Source organism: Carassius carassius, chromosome 30, assembly GCF_963082965.1.
Source record: "Carassius carassius chromosome 30, fCarCar2.1, whole genome shotgun sequence".
Classification (NCBI taxonomy): domain Eukaryota; kingdom Metazoa; phylum Chordata; class Actinopteri; order Cypriniformes; family Cyprinidae; genus Carassius; species Carassius carassius.
In genome coordinates, this window is record NC_081784.1 from 7,918,521 (window position 1) to 7,939,022 (window position 20,502).

At 37.0% G+C, this 20,502-nt stretch overlaps 1 protein-coding gene across 2 annotated transcripts in view; it reads left to right on the plus strand.

The window, feature by feature from the left end:
- Positions 1-847: 847 nt before the first annotated feature.
- The window catches only part of LOC132110523 (uncharacterized protein KIAA1522-like), a 35,483-nt gene continuing 15,828 nt past the window's right edge, over positions 848-20,502 (plus strand). Inside the window, exons 1-2 of one of the 2 annotated variants that reach the window (XM_059517210.1) lie at positions 848-1,125; positions 14,065-14,313. In XM_059517210.1, the coding sequence (XP_059373193.1) occupies positions 14,073-14,313 (241 nt within the window). In that variant the 5' untranslated portion in view covers positions 848-1,125; positions 14,065-14,072. Of the gene's footprint in view, positions 1,126-13,927; positions 13,976-14,064; positions 14,314-20,502 lie in introns of those variants that run through there. The other variant, XM_059517211.1, reaches the window with a different exon arrangement.

A 20,502-nucleotide genomic window follows, 5' to 3' on the forward strand; every position in this document is an offset into this window, starting at 1 on the left:
GTCCCCCTTGGCGCCAAACGACCACAAGGACGCGCGCAGAACACCTGGCAAAGAACGTTCCTACAAGATCTGAATACCATTAACACAGCATGGGATGCCACCCAAGAACGAAGTTGATGGAAAATGATTGCTGCCCAATATACTACATAACATGGGAGGAAGAAAGTTGTCCAAATCTAGAATAATAGGTTTGAATGATAGCTTATGTTTCATAGAGGAACAAATAGTAGCACCTTATAAGTTTTCCACAATGCAACAGAAATATGAGAAATGCACGTAGAGGGTGGATCTGCCCATCAAAAAAACAGAAAGTGATGATTCAAGAATCAACAAGGTATAATTCAACTCTTACGTTCTCAAAAAAGAAAAAAAAAAGCAGCACATTTCACAAGCCAGGAAACTTGACTCACAGCGGTTTCCACAAGATCACAATGTTCATCATGTTGGGATTGTGTTTATACATGCAACTCCATAATCATGGACGTGACTGTGGTGGGAATGACGACATGTTCTTTGATGCATGATGTTGTGGTACCAATGTCTGACTGCCTGATATTGATAAAACTACGATGAGATCCTGCACTAGATCTGTATTTACTACATACTCAGACACTTAAAAACAGGAGATTATAATTGAACATTAGACCTGTGTATAAGACCCTATATATATAAATAGATATAATTAAATAGATATTTAATTATTATTTCATTCATAAAACTGTGTCCTGCACTTTACATAATACAATGACATATAAATCAATCACGCCCTTTAATCAGTGTGTTACGTAATCAGGTCTACAGGAAGTGTGTGTCTGTTTATTGTGTGACCGCGGAATGGCGCCACTGAGCGTTCAAGTACCTAAGAGCGTTTGGGAACTCCCTTTTAATTCTCACCTGGAGCCTCTTGAAGAGTAAGCAGAGAGGAGTATCTCATGCCAGAGGAGAGCACAGTCTGCAAGTACTGTTCAAGACTGGCTGCTCTCTAAGGAACAAGAGTTTCCTAAGAAAACCGGAATACTGTGGATATGTCTCACCTGAACTTTCCAGACCAGATTAACATGGACCGTCCGATGTAAAGGATTTTATAGCACCGAGCAAAGAAACTGAGGGATCCCGGAGTTACAGGTAAAAGCCCTGCCAAGTCTGCCAACATGACATTAAACTTGTGTAATTATTATACTGCAAAGTCAGAACTAAAGTTAGAATTAAAATGTCTAAGAACTATACTCCATACTCTTTGTAAGCTCCAGTGTTTGTTTAATCATTAAAATGTGGGCGCCCTTATATTTTGGTTTTACTTTCAGTAGTATGTGTGTCTTGGTCTCTCTTTTACTTCTTTGCTAGTTTTCATTTACTAACCCCATATATTTCTAATTCTTAAAGTCAGCGTAGTATTTCTTAAGATCTAATTATATATATATATATATATATATATATATACACACACATAAATTCAATTCACAATACAAAATACATTAAGAATTTTATGTAATTCTAATATTTCTGTGGGTCTTGTCTAAAATGACAAGTTTTTTTATTTATTTATTTTTTATAAACAATCTTCCAATGATATATATATATATATATATATACCCCTTAATTTTTTTGTCTAAACTCCATACACCATACTGACAAAGCAAAAACAGAATAGTCACAACTTCATAAATGTATTAAAATTAAAAATCTGCAATAGGTCCATTGCATAAGTATTCATAACTAAATATGAAGCACATTTACAGTCTCAAGTTTTTTTTATGTTTGATGCAACAAGCTTTGCTCATCAGCATTTGGCAATTATCTGCCATCCTTCTCCTCATCTCTTTACCTCTCAAGCTCTGCCAGGTTGGATGGGGGCACATTTTCAGGTTTCTTCAGAAATATTTGATTGGATTCAAGCTCAGGCTGTGGCTGGGCCATTCAAGGACATTCACAGAGTTGTCTAATGGTGCGTTTCCACCGAGTGGTACGGTACGGTACGGTACGGGTCAGTACGGGTCGGGTCTGTTAACCATGATTTGGCTAGCGTTTCCACCGCCAACAGTACCCTTACTTGATAGGCGTGGTGTATTCCAGAAAGTAGTGATAACGTCACTTGATAGGCGTGGTGTATGACGGAAAGTAGCTTGACGTCATGCGCGGCGACATTGTTGCGACGTTGTTGTAATTTAAAAATGGCGCCTCGTGTGTTGTGTCTTTCCCCTTGCGGCACGCGCAAATGACGATTCTCTGTCAACCAATCAACGTTCTGCAGTGAGTCTAGCTCCACCCTTTAGTACCGTTCCACTGTGCTAGGTACCCCAACGGAAGGGTACCCAAAAAGTGGTACGGTACGGTTCGGCTTTTTGGTACCATTCTCAACTTTTGGCAGTGGAAACGCAAATAAAAGGGTACCGACCTGACCCGTACCGTACCGTACCACTCGGTGGAAACGCGCCATATATGCCACTCTTGCTGTGTGCTTAGGGTCCCTGTCCTGCTGGAAGGTCAACCTTCTGCCCAGTCTGAGCTTCTGAATGCTCTAGACTGGGTTTTCATCAAGGCTATCTCTATATTTTGCTGCACTGAGCGTTCCTTTTACTCTGATGAGTCCCTGCCACTGAAAAACAGCCCAAAGCTTGAGGCTACTACCAGCTCACTTTACTTTTGGGATGGTTCTCTGCAGGTGATGAGCAGAGCTGGTTTCCTTTAAACATGATGTTTAGAATTGAGGTTCATCAGACCAGATAATCTTGTTTCTCAGAGTCTGAGGGTCCTTTAGGTACTTTTTTGTAAATTCCAAGTGTGTTTTCATGTGTCTTAACTGAGGAGAGGATTGAATTTGGCAACACCACCATAAAGACTGGATCGGTGGAGTGTTGGAGTGATGTTTGTCCTTCTGTAGATTTCTTCTATCTCCACATATGATCATGGAGCTCAACTAGAGTGACTCTCAGGTTCTTGGTCACCACACTAAACAAATCCCTTCTCCATCAATTGCTCAGTTTGGCCAGGAGGCCAGCTCTAGGAACAGACCTGGGGTGCGTTTCCCAAAACCATAGTTGCTAACCTGTTAGCAACATAGTTGGTTGGCAATGGGAAATTGCATTGCAACCAACAAAGTTGCTAACTTAGTTAGCAACTATGGTTTTGGGAAACGCACCCCTGGTTGTTTCAAACTTTTTCCAGTAAGGGTAACAGAGACCACATGCTGTGACCCTTCAATGAAGCCACATTTTTTTCTGAACTCTTCCACAGATGTGTGGCTTGAAGCAAACCAGTTTTTGAGCTCTATAGGCAGTTCTTTTGACCTTTGGTTTTTTGCTCTAATATGCATTATCATTAGTTAGACCTAGACAAAACAAAATGTGAACAAAATGAAGGGGTATGAATACATTTGCAAGGCACTATATATATATATATATATATATATATATATATATAAAATCAAAACCAACAAAAATGATATCAGTAAGTTTTCATAGGGTTACTTGATTTGACCTTAGCTAACCCTTTGCCTTTTGGTCAAAAAACAAAACAAACAAATAAACAAACTATATATATATATATATATATATAAGGCAAAGGGTTAGCTAAGGTCAAATCAAGTAACCCTATGAAAACTTACTGATGTCATTTTTGTTGGTTTTGATTTTACATTGAAAACCTTTTAAAAGAAAATAATAATTGAAACTCAAGTATGTTCACGTTGTAAGAAAAATATTTTATTACTTTTAACTTGTGGGTTACACCACATTACATTTTTTATTTTAAATAATGATTTTTGCTGAAAATTAGCAAAAAATACACAAATTAACATGAATTACAATATTCAGTTCCTACATATACTTCACACTTCTTTGTTTCAGCTTTTTTTTAAAAATCCCATTTGTAATTGTTTTTTACATTTTTGTATTATCTCCGACATTCTTATCCGTCGTTCACCTATAGAATTCCTATAAATCATTAAATTCTGGGGGGGGGGGGGGGTCTGTAACAGTTCTGGGCATGCATATTTCTGCAGTTTGTGAGTTCCCTTTACACGTGTATCTCAAAAACGCTTCACCTTGAGCAGGTTTGTACATTAACCTGAAACAGATAAGAGACCTGCAGGGGTTTGGAGGAGGTGGAGCAAGACAGAGACTTCTGGTCTTAGCTAGTATGTTGTTGATCATGGGTGACTTGAGGGAGAGTGATAGAGAAAGAAAGGTGATTGTAGGCATTGTTGATGTTGGGTGTGTCGCTGTGAGGCTGCCATGCTGGGGCTTGTTTCTTTAGAGATTCCAGATCAGTTGCGCAAGTGTGTGCAGAAGCAGGAAGTGTGTGTGTGTGTTCTCCACTGCCAAACTGTAGGAAATAAAGTTACTGACTGTTTTTTTCATGGCTGATTTGCTTTTGCATGATCTGAATCTATTACTCACACTGTTTAAATGTGTATCAGATGCACATATTTGAACACGTGGTGAGGTCAGAGCAAGTTGTCATGAAGACGAGTCGTTTATGAAATGTGTGCAAGTGGTACTCTGAGTGTTGTCAACGTGTCAAGAATATTAATGTTAGCTTGGCATTCCCATTAAAGACCTCATAAGATTTTGGTCATATCGCCCACCCCTAAAAACATTATATCATTATATCATGATATGAGAAATTTTATATCATGATAGCAGTATATATCTTGATCTAGTTATTTTTTCTTTTAATAAGGTTTTTTTGTATTAAATTAAGATTTGATACCATAGAATTTTCATAATCCTTGTCACCAATATCAAACTAATACAAGAAAATAATAATAATAATAATAAAAAAACTCAAGTTCTCTGGAGATACATAAACAGTCAGTGATGAAATAAGAACAAGAAACTAATTACAAGCAATAGGACAAAAACTACAATAAATAAGAAATACATTGTGTAAATGAATTAGTCTTCACTGTGTAAGTTATAGCCATCTATCCACACACACACACACACACACACATATATATATATATATATATATATATATATATATATATATATATATATATATATATATATATATATATATATATATATTAGGGGTGTAACGGTACGCAAAAATCACGGTTCGGTACGTACCTCGGTTTTAAAGTCACGGTTCGGTTCATTTTCGGTACAGTAAGGGAAAGAAATGCAAACATTAAACTGCAGGATGTTTATTACTATACACTTTTTTAAAATACTTTTTAATAAAATATATATAAAATAAAAAATAATAAGAAATAAAATACTGCTGCAAAGTTCTCCACTAAATAAAATACTCTGTCTCAAACCAATATCATATAATAAAATATAATGAAAAATATAAATAACTATGATTACAGTGCAGCATTACCAATCCCAGCATGCTTTACCAGAACCGTGCTGTGCCTGCTGCTGTAGGTGACAGGGAGACCGCCGACAGACCAGGCTCTTGTCTTCATGACAACAATATCTATACTTCATGTTGAGCATATATATGAAGCCTACTGATAAGGCCTAAAAAAAAAAAAAGTTTGGTTCCGGTTGGTTGTCAGTTGAGGTCATTGGTCGGTAGGGATTTTTTTTATTTTATTATTATTATTTTTTTTCTCCAGTGGCAGTTTTACACACACACACACACACACACGCGCTGATTTTAAATGTGTGTACCCGGTACTTTTACGACAGTGATTCTGTATTCCCGTTTAAAGTCTGTTGTTGCCATAGACACGCAAAACGCACACACACACACAAAAAGCCTTCGCGGGAGTTTGACAGGCGATCTCATAGTAGATTAACATGGAGGATTTGAACTTGAAAAACGGAGTGTACAGACATCTTTTTGTAGTCAAACAACATTCTTTGTTATGTTCATTTATGTGGTTTATTTGATTTTGATGCTATAAATTAACTAGAAGCAAGAGACGATCAGTTAGTTTTAACTGATGATCTAACTTACAGCGATCTGTTCGACACATTCAAGAGCCACAAAACGGTATTTATTGTTTACATTTCTTTAAAAAATGACCACATTTGAAAGGTGAAATAACCAAATGAGACTTTGTTTCATATTAAAAGTAAGCTGGTAATGTTAATGTCCTGTCTGTCAGCATGTTGTCAGTGCCCTCTCTGTTCCGCGATATAATATTGTTGACTCCCCCCGTGTTTCTCTTAATGTTACGATTTCCAAACCTTAAGTTATAGCTCACTTTAGGAATTGACAGTTAAAGGGTTTTGATGCAATACTTAATGGTTTTTAACGGATTACTTAAGTGTAAAACAGCATTTAAAGGAAACTGTAATTTAATTAACGATGTGTGAAAGACCGTTCTTCCCCAGTCTCATAAAATAAATTTGGGTCGCACATAAATTGACAGGGTCGGTCGGAAACCGGAACCAAACAATTTTTTTTTTAGGCCTAAAGGACACCGTCAACAGTTTGACGGCAAAACAGACTATGTTTGACAGGTGCAATATTTGAAAATCGATAATTATTCATTTATTTTTTAAATTACATTTATATCTGAATTTATGTCAACCTATAGACTTTCAAACATCAAAGTGTCATGAATTAATATGTATTTGTGTACAAAATGACATATAAACATATTTTCCTATTCTATTTTGCCTGGAAATGCTTCCAACACGCTTGCGTGTCGCGTGAAAAATAGGCGTCGGTTCTATTTCTAGCATGCACGCGTTTTCCGCGCGGCTCGAGCCGCGCCTAAGATTCGCGTCTCACGCAGGCAGTCTGCAAGCTCTAACCTGTTAACATGAGACGCCGGCCTTATAATCAGCTGCAGGGCGGGATTTGCGCTGAACGCAGAGACTTCCGCCACTTAATATGTTCGTTTGTAAACACGAAAATGAACTTGTGTTCCGCGCACAAAATATTGCATTCCGTCATTCGGTACACACGTGCACCGTACCGAAAGCCCTGAACAGAAACGGTTCCGGTACGAATACACGTCCCGTTACACCCCTAATATATATATATATATATATATATATATATATATATATATATATATATATATATATATATATATATATATATATAATATGCGTAATCATTTGCATTATTTATTTATTTATTCTCTTCTTACTCTAGTTACTAAAAGTGATTTAGGCAGAGCAGTGAGAGATTTTCCTGAATGGCAGAGAGGACGAATATTGAACAGGTTCCCCTTTAAGACTGAAGTCCGGATCCAATATACTGTTACATATGCTTTTTCTCTCACAACTGTTTACATTCCCTTAAGACCTAAATGACTTGCATTTGGACGCATATAAGGGTTTATGCAATCGTTCAAAGCCAATAAAGTGGCAAAAATGCTCAAACACTCTATTAGCAGGTGATGCGCAGCTTACGCACTTACAGGGTTTAATTTGGTTTTGTTTGTGCTTTTTTTTTTATTGTATGTTTTAGCCGTGATTCCCATCCATTTACATTATAAGATTGATAGACTGCAACGGTTTGAGTTAAAAATCTTTGTTTGTGTTCTACTAAAGAAACAAAGTCATCTACATCTTGAATGCCCTGGGGGTAAGCAAATAAACAACATTTTCATTTTTGGGTGAACTATCCCTTTAACTAAATCCTGTAGTGGCTCTTTATTTATTTTTTATTTCTTTAAGGGATTTGTCCTTCAAAATGTCTCACTCAAGTCCTGTTTCAGTTGGAAATATGCCACCACAGGACAGAAAACCACTCTAAGCAAATACAAACCCAACTTGATATTACCAATGCCATACTGTCCCAGTTGTATTCTTAAAGGTATTTCACTAAAGCAAGTGTCCTGAGAAATTGTACCTGTCAAGAAAAAGTCAGTGCTTGAATAAGAAACTCTGTCAGCAAAACTTGAAATCACTTACTGTAATTGATCATTTTCCCACACTTGCAAATGTTGCTTTATTCAGAGGGAATTAAAACTGGTTTTCTTTGGCTGATGTGAGGTAAAGTGACTGACAATTGTCTGATTTTGCCCAGGGACATCATGGGTTGTAAAGTAACCTTTAGTAAACCTTCAGCTGGGACCACAGAACTTGATTAGTATTGCCACCCTGCAGCTGATTGATCACTGTGATAGCTTCATCAAGATTTTATAACTTTGATGTGTGTGTTTGTGGAAAATTATATTAGTACAGAGCTTGAGCTGTTTTAATCTAAAACTCTTGATGAAACAGGCTAATCTGACGCTTAATCATTATTTCATCAGCCCTGATACCTGCGGGACTAATTGAGTGCGAGACACTGCTAATTAGTGTATGTGAATAGTTTAGTAAAACATAATGAAAGTGAAACTGTTTTGGATTACATCAGCAATCAGCATGACACAGTGAGTTCTTGATTTATAAAGATAATACAGTGAAACAGTTCTGATTTCTTTTAAGATAATGCAAGTCGATTCTGGATTGTAAGATGATACATTGAGACATTTCTTGGTTTTATGACATTTATATTTCACATTTAGCTGACGCTTTTATCCAAAGCGACTTACAATTGCTACATATGTCAGAGGTCGCATGCCTCTGGAGCAACTAGGGGTTAAGTGTCTTGCTCAGGGACATATTGGTGTCTCACAGTGGATTCGAACCCGGGTCTCTCACACCAAAGGCATGTGTCTTATCCACTGCGCCAACACCACCCCAATGACCCCATCTTATGAAGATGATACAGTCATTATGCTTCCATCCAAAAATGCTAATTTGACTTATGCACAAAACTGGAACATTGCATAAAACATTTGCCAATAAAGCACCGTTTCTATCCAATGAGTCAAATAGAGTAAAATCATCACTTTCTGATAAACTGTCACTAAATATCTCTAAGAAAACTAGGAGTAGTCACTAAATATAATACTTTTCATGTGCAATAAATTACTTGCACTTCAAAGAGCACAGACATAACACAATAAATGCGGTCATTGCTTTTAGAGGTGGATGCCTGCTGTTTGAGAACGCAGTCATGTAAGACAGTAATTATAAAGAAATGCTATGATGACAGACTTTCCTCAGGCATTTCAGAATGACCGAAACAACATGTAGATGCTGACAATCCTCATAAGGCTGCAGTTCTCTCAGTGGGTTGTGCATCTTTGTCTTACACACGTTTTCCTTCCACTCAACTTTCTGTTAACATGCTTGGATACAGCACTCTGTGAACAGCCAGCTTCTTTTGCAGTTAATGTTCGTGGCTTACCCTCCTTGTGAAGGGTGTCAATGATTGTCTTCTGGACAACTGTCAGATCAGCAGTCTTCCCCATGATTGTGGAGCCTAGTGAACCAAACTGAGAGACCACTTTGAAGGCTCAGGAAACCTTTGCAGGTGTTTTGAGTTGATTAGCTGATTGGCATGTCACCATATTCTAATTTGTTGAATTGGTGGGTTTTTGTTAAATGTGAGCCAAAATCATCACAATAAAAAGAACCAAAGACTTAAACTACTTCAGTCTGTGTACATTGAATTTACTTAATGCATAAAAACAACTTCTTTCTTAAAATAGCCTTATGAATTTAATTTTTTTCTCAGAAATTCTGTTGTGTATTTAAATTTTTCTGGTCATCAAATGAAGGCATAAAACATTAATTTAATTTTTATGCCTTTATCAGCTCTATTAAAACCCATACATTAGTAATCTCATCGAAGAAGCATTGAGGAAAAAACAGGATGAGAGAAAAAAGACAATGATGGAAGGAGAGGTGGAGCTGGAGGAGGAACCCACAGGAATTATACAATTAGCAGTTGTTTAGGAATGTTACTCCTGCTCTCAACAAGCTGCTGCAAATCCCTAGAACACACGTGCACACACACACACAACACTGAACAAAAGAACAGATCACATCTAAACGTCAGTGTTTTGTGCAGATGAAATCAGACTGAAATGTGATCCGAATGTCAGTGCACATCTCTGAAGTTTGGAAAAGAAATAGTGATTGTTATTTCTTCGTCACAAGACGATGAAATCCGCTGGATTTCTTTCATGTCACATGGATATCTGATATAAAAACATACCTCGGGTGGTCTTCTCAGATTCATGTGTTTTGTGTCAGTCTGTGTTGTTGTGTGTTAATGCACTGTAATGGTAGCTGTGAGGAAAAAGACACTCCCATAAGAATATAATGTGCAGTTAGCATGACGGCTATCAGCACTTTCCTTCTTTGTTTACCAGAAGCACTGCAAAGACCCTCAGCACTTATAGGGAGGAATTAAGTTCCTTAACCCTGAATTCCTTAGGTTTGGAGCTTAGAAAGAAAGGCGTTTCCTAAATGCTTTTACAACATTCTGCGTTTTAGAGACAGAACTGCTCCTGTCTAGCACAGTTGTGATGCTGCATATAGTTGTGCACATAATGTCTTTTGTGTAACCATCTCAAGATGCGTATCTCATAAGTGAATGTCTCATTTCTTTGACTGGAAAACCCCTGTGCACTGTGTGTGTGTGAGAGAGAGCGAGAGAGAGAGAATGCCAGTCTGTACCATCCACCTGGTGAACATCGTGCCATGATAATAGTACAATCAAACTCTATATAAGGCAAGCATAGTTAAATTCTGCATGTGTCTGTTCATGTGACCACAGCTTTCCTGGTTAATACACCTCAGGTATTTTATCTTCCAGATTTACCTCCTTTTCCTGTAACCCACATGAACACACACCCTCTCCTGCTTTGCAGACCTGCACACACTACAGCAGAGATGATAAGCCAGGTGTCTTGCACAAGATCTCTTGCACACACACCTCAGACTGAGTTAGAGAGTGTAGCTGCTAATCTAGTTTTGGAGTCATTAAGATTTAAAAAAAAAAAAATGAATATTTTTATTTAGCAAGAATGCATCAAATTGATCAAAATTGATAGTAAAGACATTTTATAATGTAAAAAAAAATATTATAAATGCTGTTTTTTAAAATGATCTGTTAATCAAAGAACACTGAATAAAAATTCCACAAAAATATTAAGCAGCACAACTGTTTTCATCAATGATCACCACATGAGCATATTAGAATGATTTCTGAAGGATCATGTGACACTGAAGACTGGACTAATAATGCTAAAATGTTTTACTTTGGCATCAAAGGAATAAATCATGTTTTGAAATATATTAAAACAGACAATGGTTTGTTTAAATTGTAATAATTTTTCACAATATTGCTATTTTTAACTGTATTTTTGGTCAAATAAATGCCTTGGTGAGCATAAAAGACTCTTTTTATTTTGTTTTTCGTAATATTCAAAAATGTGCATTTACAGTATGCAAAAGACTGAGTGAAACCATAGGCGTAATTCCATACAGTATGTTATGTTTAATGTTTCAAACATTAGTATGATATATTGTTGTCACATGACATATGCTGCATGTTAAATTGTTGTTCGGAGATCAAGTTTATCTTGTAAATGTACTACTGAGTAAAGAAAGAGATTTTAAATCTGATATTACTACTGATTCATCATCACACTTGAAATTAAAGCAAAACTGTCTGATCACATTGCATCTTACATTTTGGCATATTTAGTATACCATCTGTGCACAGTATACACTGCAGCAGTATGAAGATAAAGCACTGCTAAAATACTAGTGCAATTCTGTATCCCAGGATGCAGTGCACACAACGTTCCATTTCCAGTGTGATAAACAAACAGAAAGAACTTATCTTCTAATTTTTCATTTTGATTTTTGAATTGAACCACACCATGCTGGTTTTGTCTGACCAGGGGAAAACTGGCCCCCCAACTGAGCCTGGTTTCACCCCAGGATTTCTCGATTTCTGTCACTGATGGAGTTTTGGTTCCTTGCCATTGTTACCTTTGGCTTAGTTGGGGATGCTTGACTGATTGCACAGACGGTATTGGAAGAGAGTGGAACTGGATAATGACATCCCTGAATAATCAGTGAACTGACTTTAGCTGGAAAATACCACAAAAACTTTTTGTTTCTGAGTACCACATTTGAATCCACCCTAAAAACTGTTGAATCAAATGACACACAGACACGCCTGTTGGGATAACAGTGCATTTTTCTCAGATCTGTGAAAGTTTTAGTATAGGAGTGTGTACAGTAATTGTCTGCAAGTGTGTATGTGAGGATTAGACCACAGGAAGAACATCCAAACAAAACAGACCTGTGATGTCATGCAAATGAGTTCCTAACATGTATATTATAATAACTAATGTGACGTAACTGAATGTAAATGAATCATCTGCAGCTTGAAAAGAACATGTGAGTCAGTGTTTATAAAGCTGATCCTGGATCAAACTGATATAATTACAATGAAGAGTGGATAAAGTCTATGGCACCGCTGCATGCTGGTTCTGCTCTGTTTGTTTTTGGACATTTCCATGGTGACAGAGTGAGTCAGAATGCTGCACTCTGATTGGTCCGTTGACCTGATAAACAGAGCTCTACAGCCATGTGAAAAAAGTTGCTCTCAGTCTCACTCTCACACGTGAAATCCACTCCAGTTTCCAGATTTATACCATTGTGTTAGTGTGTCGCTGTACATTTTCTTCTTTTCCATTTCTCCATCATCCCTCTCTCTTTTTAGCGTCCTGCTTTTGAACGAGCTCTGTTAATGTTAAACAGCATACATTTTAAGTTGATGTTTATTTTATGCCTTGTGCATTCATGTGACGTTCTGCTTTTTGTGAATGTTTGTGCATTTCCATTAATTGAGTAAAATGACTTCCCTTGGTAAATACATCTGTTTGTGTATATTCAAGATTATATAATGCCTTAAATGTTTTACACATCATGAATGTGTGTGCTGTGCTGTGTGAGGGTGTGTATTACTATCTGTGTGTATGTAAGGGTGCAGTCCATTACTAGAGGGTCTGGAATGAGACTCCAGTGCAATTTTGGGTGTACGATGTACATTATTAGGGTCATACCCTGATCTATGCAGACCACCGTCTGTAAATAACAATTCCACTTCATCATATGGGACACAATTAGCAGTATTTGGTTTCCTTAGTAAGACATTTTCAAAATAAACAGTTTTTAAAAGATTTATAGTATGTCATTTTTATACTTATTGGCCCTTTCACACTAAGAATCATATCTATAAAGTTAACTATAGTGTGCTGCAGTTATATTGTCTGCGTCTTTAAAGGGTTAGTTCACTTCCAGAATTAAAATTTCCTGGTAGTTTACTTAACCCCATCATCCAAGATGTCCATGTCTGTCTTCAGTTGCAAAGAAATTAATGTTTTTGAGGAAAACGTTCCTGGATTTTGCTCTGTATAATGGACTTTAATGGTCCAATGTTCTGAAGGTCCAAATTAAAGTGTCAATGCAGCTTCAAAGTGCTCTACACGATACCAGCCGAAGAATAAGGTTCTTATCTAACAAAACAATCTGTTATTTTCTTGCAAAAATAAAAATGTATAGTTGGATTCAGTTGGATTTAAACAACTGAAAAATAGTGATCAGGTAATTGACCCTTTGCAAAGACCCGACCCCCTTAGTTACTGTTGCTATGTCCGACAAGCAATGGCATTCTCATACCACACATCATGTTCTCTCGCAGTCGAAAATACATCGCAGAGCAAAGAGGAAACTTACCATGCGCCGACAGACAAGACAGAGCAGTCTTTGCTTTCTAATTTTGTAAAACAATTGTAAGAAATTCAAACAATAAATACTGTTTTGTGGCTCTTTAATGTCTCATGACAGATCGAGTGGCACGTGAACCATTTATCTCTTCCTTTTTCCTATTAATAGCAAGAAATGAACATAAATAAACATCATGAGGTTTCTTGTTTTATTCACAGATGATTTCAATGCACACCATTTTGTCCACCAATGTTTATCTTCTCTCCTGTCTGGTTTGTTTGTCGGTCAAAATGGTAGATTTTGCAATATGTTTGGTCAGAGAGCCTGTCAATCAAACTCCCGGCGAAAGGTCATTTTCTCAGAACTGCATTCTGCATTACTGAGGTCTAAAGTTGAATTTCCAGCATTGGAAATGCTGTATGAGAAGATGTCTACAGATGACCAATGATTTGTTTTGAAGGGCATTTAAACTAGTGAGCAATTCCAGGGAATTTACAGCCTTGACAAAAAACAAGCTTTACAAAACAATGACTCATGTGAATTATTTCTGTTTTTGTGGCAGGCTGCGCAATGTCATCTGGCCGTGAGTCTGTAGGGGATCTGATTCCCCCAGATATGCTGCAGGTGTTTAATGAGGAGTGGCAGGGCAGCAGGGGCAAACGGGGCAGGAGAAAGGCAGGATCCTTCAGCCGTGCCTTCAAGTGGTTGAAGAGCCAGCGTAGGAAAACCCGCCAACGTGGTACAGAGATTCATGGAGACTTGCTCATCGCTGGATCACCTGTAGAACTACCAAAATCTACACTTGCAACAGGTAATACTTTTGATAACATGTACTTCAGATGTTTATCGTTTTACAATGATGCAAGGGTTTTTGTTTGCTGGTGGGCCTGTTTCTCTCTTTTTTTTTTCTAGCTTGAAAGACTTGTTTTTATGTTAACCACTAGTTTCACATCAGTTATAACATAAACTGGTTCTGTAAGCAGATGAGTCTCAGGGAAATTAAAGAAAGAAAGGGGAAGTGCAGCCTGGCTAAGGAAAGGTATGTTGTGCCCGGTGTGTGTTGGAAATGAATGTAGGAAGCAAGCAACAGCATCAGCACAAATCTATAAATGTATGTTTAAATTAATGTATTTGACAGACTCTTTTATCTAGAGTGACTTGTATTGCATAGGGCTGCAACTAACGATTGTTTTGATAATCGATTAATCTGTCGATTATTTTTACGATTAATCGATTAATCTTTATGTACTTATATTTCAGTTTTGCCCATTTTTTCCAATTAAATTATTAACAAAGGGTCTTTATCATTCAACATAGACTTTTAGAGATTTTAACCATTTTGCATTGTCATATCCTCATCAAAAATATACCTGGAGTTGTTTTATTATGTGTTAGTAATCCTGTCGAACTCTTCTGCAATCAAAACACTAGGGCTGTTTCGAATGCCATTTTTTGAGCTTCGAAGCTTAGGTGGCAATCAATATCGAATATTCGAAGCTTCGGTGGGTGGGGCTAAATATATAATAATAGTGTCGGTTTGCATTTGTATCATCTTTCACGACTTCACGTTTCACTCTTCGGCATCGTAAATGTGTTGCGGCAGACCCAGTGGAGTGCAGTGTTGCATTTGGTGCAATATGATCAGGTGGCACACATTCTTTAAATATTAATAAACATTTAATAATCTTTTAAATAGAACAGTTTCCGGTACGCATTACACGGGCAGGTTTATGCTCCGAAAACGGACAGTGCACAAGTGATACAAAACACAAAGTCTGTTGAGAGCAAGAACTTTAATAAGGTATTAATAACGAACATTTCTTTAAAACAAATGAATCCCAAAACAGAAATTAAATTAGTAACACACAGTGATTTCAACGAACTGTAATAAATAAAGAACACGGTAGCATGCTTATAAACAGTTGAATAAGAATAAATGAATTGTTTTTAAAATGACACAAAATGTAATATCTATTACAATTAGTTTTATTCTATATAAGGGATTTATTTTGTCTTATTCTGACTTTTTGTTAATTTAAATCTTTAAAATGCGCGATGCTTTTATTGAAAGCATGTTGCGGTGTTTTTTTTAATTTATTATTATTAGCCTGCAGTTCGTTGAACTACACACTGACCCATACTCTAGCCAATTTCACAAGGAGATTTCAAATAATGTTTTCACCATGGCAGTCCTTAGAGCTCCTAAAGTAGTTTAACATCCCGAACAAAGCTTAAGGAATCTTTCAGAACATATTTTCACGAAGAATAAGAATAAAACAGAATAAGATTGCATTACATTGCATTTTATTTATTTTTTTCCTGTAAACACACAGCTTATACCTGGGAAACAGCTTTATAGCTTATGTTGTGAAATTGTAAACAATCCTTTCGAATAAAGTGCCAGCGGCATGAAACCTGAATGGAACTCACATTTTAAAGTAAAATCCATCAGAATGTGAGCGAAAAGAAGTCTAGAAAATATTTGCTTTATCGCAAAGGCATGAGTTTTCCGGGCTGGAATTTCAACATGCCACAGAGATAAAATTTGGCCTCTGCTTGAGGTCACTTTAAGTACTCGCATTGTGTGTATGTGTCTTAAGTGTTTATTGAATGGATGTGAATTATGCCTTGTTTGTTTTTTTTTTTTTTGTCTGTGTGTGCTTTATGTGCTAAGCAGAGGATGAATGCGAAGGTTCCATATGGGATGTAATAGCAGGGAGACCTTTGTGAGACCATACCCCACCCATTTACTGGAGCATGAATCCACACAAACACACACACACACACACACACATGCCAGGCTGACAGAACAGATTGCAGCTTTCTTAAGTAAAAGATAATGTACATCCAGCCGGTTGTTATCTCAGAATGACTCCTGACAGGGTAATCAGGATCTTTAAGTTGAAATATTTGAACGCAAGGCTTCTGTTGAGACAGCAGTTACGAGCAAGCAGCAAGTTCCAACTGGACGGATATTTAAGGGAAATGGTGCAGTCAAACCACTTATTACATTTCACCACAAATAATTAAGGCGATTAAAATATATTGATTTAAGATGTATTTAAAATCTGCGATACCAGGATGGCATAATTAAATAACTGTATACATAATATACTGATTTGAGTTTAAATATTTTATTAGCTAACTAAACGCAAAGCTTCCACAAAGAAAAAATGTTCCTAGCAAGAGTGCAACTAACGATTATTTTGATAATTATTTTTACGATTAATCGATGTAATAATAAAACCTTCGTAATCTTCGGGAAGAAGGAGGCGGGAACCGGCGGACAATCAAACAAAGACTTTAATAACAAAATAAAGACAAAACAGCGCATCAGCCCCTCATGGACGACTGACGCGCACAAATAAAAACCAAAACATAAAATAAAGCCCAGGCCTGGTCCTCTCTCGTCCTTCACTGTCGTCGCTCCAGTTTTATATCCTTCCATCTCCTCTGTGGGACTTTGAGACCGGTGGTGGGTCGCAGGTCGCTGGTTTCCCAATCACTCCACCGGCCTCGCTCGTGTTCCCACATCCCTCGGCCCCGCCCCACTCGTCACAATCAATTAATCGGTTTATGTACTTATATTTTTGCCCATTTTTTCCCCAAGTAAATTATTTATAAAGGGTCTTTATCATTCAGCATGGATTTGTAAGAGATTTTAACCATTTTGCATTGTCATATCCTCATCAAAAATATACCTGGAGTTGTTTTATTATGTGTTAGTAATCCTGTCGAACTCTTCTGCAATCAAACACTGACCCATACTCTAGCAAATTTAACAAGGAGATTTCAAATAATGTTTTCACCATGGCAGTCATTAGAGCTCCTAAAGTAGTTTAAAATTCTGAACAAAGCTTAAGGAATCTTTCAGAAAATATTTTCACGAAGAATAAGGATAAAACTTGAATAAAATTGCAGTACATTGCATTTTATTATTTACTGGGAAACAGCTTTATAGCTTATGCTGTGAAATTGTAAACAATCCTTCGAAAAAAGTGCCAGTGGCATGAAACCTGAATGTAACTCACATTTAAAGTAAAATCCATCAGAAGGTTGTCCAGAAAAAAATTGGACACACACAAAAAACCTGCTGTGTGAAAAAGAGCAGTGAATGCTTGGAAAAAAGTGCATTTCAAATATATTTAAACATTTACCTCTCTTATTCAGTCATAATTAGGCTGCTAGACTGAATTATGAACTGGTAAACGACAAACTGATCACAGAACATGTTTGTAAAGCTTTAAATGTTAACTGTTAAAAAGCAATGTTATTAGCTTTTACGACTAAACATTTGCAAACAACATTGTACTGGAGAATCTGCACAAATAGGGGCCGTTCACATATCACGCCTAAAAACGCGTGGAAAACGCTAGGCGCGCCGCTTTCTCCTTCTTTCCAAAGCGCTCGGGCAGTTGCGCCCCTGAGGTGTCTGCCTTTGCCTTAGCAACCATGACGTGCTCTCTCCATGAAGACGCGGAAATTTCAGCAAAGGATAAATGGATTTGCAGCTCTAAAAATCGCTTGCAGTAGCTCTGCTACTAAATTTATTTCAAAATGGCAATCCATATACAACTATGATCAGCTGTTCCTTCATCTTGGCTGAGCTTTCAACGTTGTTACGGGAAAGGATGAAGCTGATTGGTTAGTTCTTGTCACATGACCCGCGGTCTTTGAAAAGTTGAGATGTTTTTAACTCGATGCGGTGCGGACGCGCCTGGAAAAACGGGCGCGTCACGACCGCGTCGCTTCCATTATGAGCGTGCATACCGCGCGCATACATTGGAAATAACGAACTTGAGCATGCAAAAGACGCGATATGTGAACGGCCCCTTAAACAGTTAAGTAGTGCAGAGTTTACAGGTTACTGTTATTTTTTGAAGGCTCAAAGTAAAGTACTCTCACATCCATAGACCGTAAAAGAAATGGACACAGCGACCCCATTGGAACTCAATTGAGACAAGTGAAGCCCATTTTTAGCTATTTTTGGCACTTCCGTTTCTGACGCGCAGACTCAAACTAAGCTCGATGACGTCAGCAACCTGTCTGACAGATGTAAATCTTCTAGTAGCTGTGCGTGCAAACTGCCATCGTTAATCTTGCAGAGACGGCGAGCTTGAGCGGGAGTTCTTTGGCGTGAGTGAGCAGGAGTAAGTATTCCGATTAATTATTTTGTATAGTATTTTAAAATGTAACGCCAGGGCTTGTATCTATGGGCTTCTCTCTTGACGTCTCCCCGATTGCCTGCGAGCTTCTCCTCCTGTCTGTACGGTAATTTCTCTACTGTGCGACAGAGAGTCGGGTGGTTATGACGCAATCGTTAGCCTATTTTTACAAAAACTGTTTCTATGTTGCCATAATGTAACATAGAAGGTAATGGAGCCCTTTATACATTGTTGTGTATCTTTAGAAATAAATAATGGACAAATGGAGTCTTTAAACGCCTCAGATGTAAAGTTATTCGCTGTCAAAGTGACGCCAAAATGAATGGGAGTCAATGGGATGCTAACGCAAGTGAAGTTCTGCTACAAGATGGCGGCACGTGGCCAACTTCAACTTCCGGTCGACTTCCTTCCCGCCTGCCCACATCCCGCTGAATGCTGCAGAGAAGCTGTTCAGGAAGCATGTGACATAAAACGAGGCCAGCTATTGGCTATTCGCTACTTCTCCTGCTGTACTGGCTGAGTAAAACTGAGCTCATTACTGCCACACTTTGGTCACAGCAGATTCGAAATATGCACGAAATAAGCCGCTTATGTCAAATAAAAGTTATTTAGCAACTAATCGATGACTAAATTAGTTGACAACTATTTTAATCGATTAAATCGATTAGTTGTTTCAGCTCTAGTGCATAACCACAAAAATGTTACTTCTTTTATGTGATTGTTCTGAGGGTGCATTGCTGCCTAACACTGTACAAACAAGCAACCGGATGGATTATTTAAACCCTTCATACTTACCCTGAAATTATGCTGAAATTAAATAGGCAGTGTGCAAACCATCATGACACAATTAGTATTACGCACTGGAGAATGTTACTCACAGTTGATTTCAGTACGGTTTGATGTGGAATATTGCTAAACTTAAGGCATGATACTCTAAAACTCTTATTTCTGTGTTTGTTTGTTTTTTTGTTTTTTAGATTTATAAATACTTTTCATTACTGAGTTTAGTTTTGAGGATTATGGAATTGTCTTCTCAGTAAAGGACACATGCAGAACTGCTTTAGAATTTGGCTAATAGTAGGGACAATATTGTTACCTTTTGGAGCTTGCTTAGCTTTTGTAGAGCATCTATTATGTTTTAAAATTGTGTGATGTGATCAGTCTGGGTCCTTGTGAATGATCCTCTGTGTTGATTTTAAGAATGTCACTTTAAAAAAACACAAAATCTTACAGTGTGTTTTGAAATGTGATAAGATTATCTATGCTGCTCCCATATGGAGTTGACGTTCAGTCTCAGTAAGCGAATTGATTAGATTAGTTTGTCTGGGTAAATTGCACCTTGTTTTCTTGTGACCAGTTTAATTTTTATGTTGTCATTTATGCTTTTGACACAATAACTAAATAATTATTGGATTACAATAAAAAAAACGTGCAGTATAAATACTTTTATAATTACTATTATAATATACACAACTTTTCAACAGTTTGGTATCTGTACTTTTTTTTTGTCTTTGGAAAAAAGTCTGCATTTGTTTGATTTAAAATAAGTATAAACCGTAATATGGTGAAATATTATTACAGTTTTAAATAACTGTTTTCTATTTTATTATACTTGAATTCAAATTTAAACCTGTGACGTCAAAGCATAATTTTAAGCATATAAATTTGTATTTTATATAAAATTATAATATTTTAACTAATAACTTTTATAACCTTTGTAACATCATTGTATTTACTTATTTTATCAATTAAATCTGTCCTTGCTGAATTAAAGTATTAATTTCTATTAAAAGTTTTTCCTGACCACAAACTCATGAATTACTGTTGTACACAAA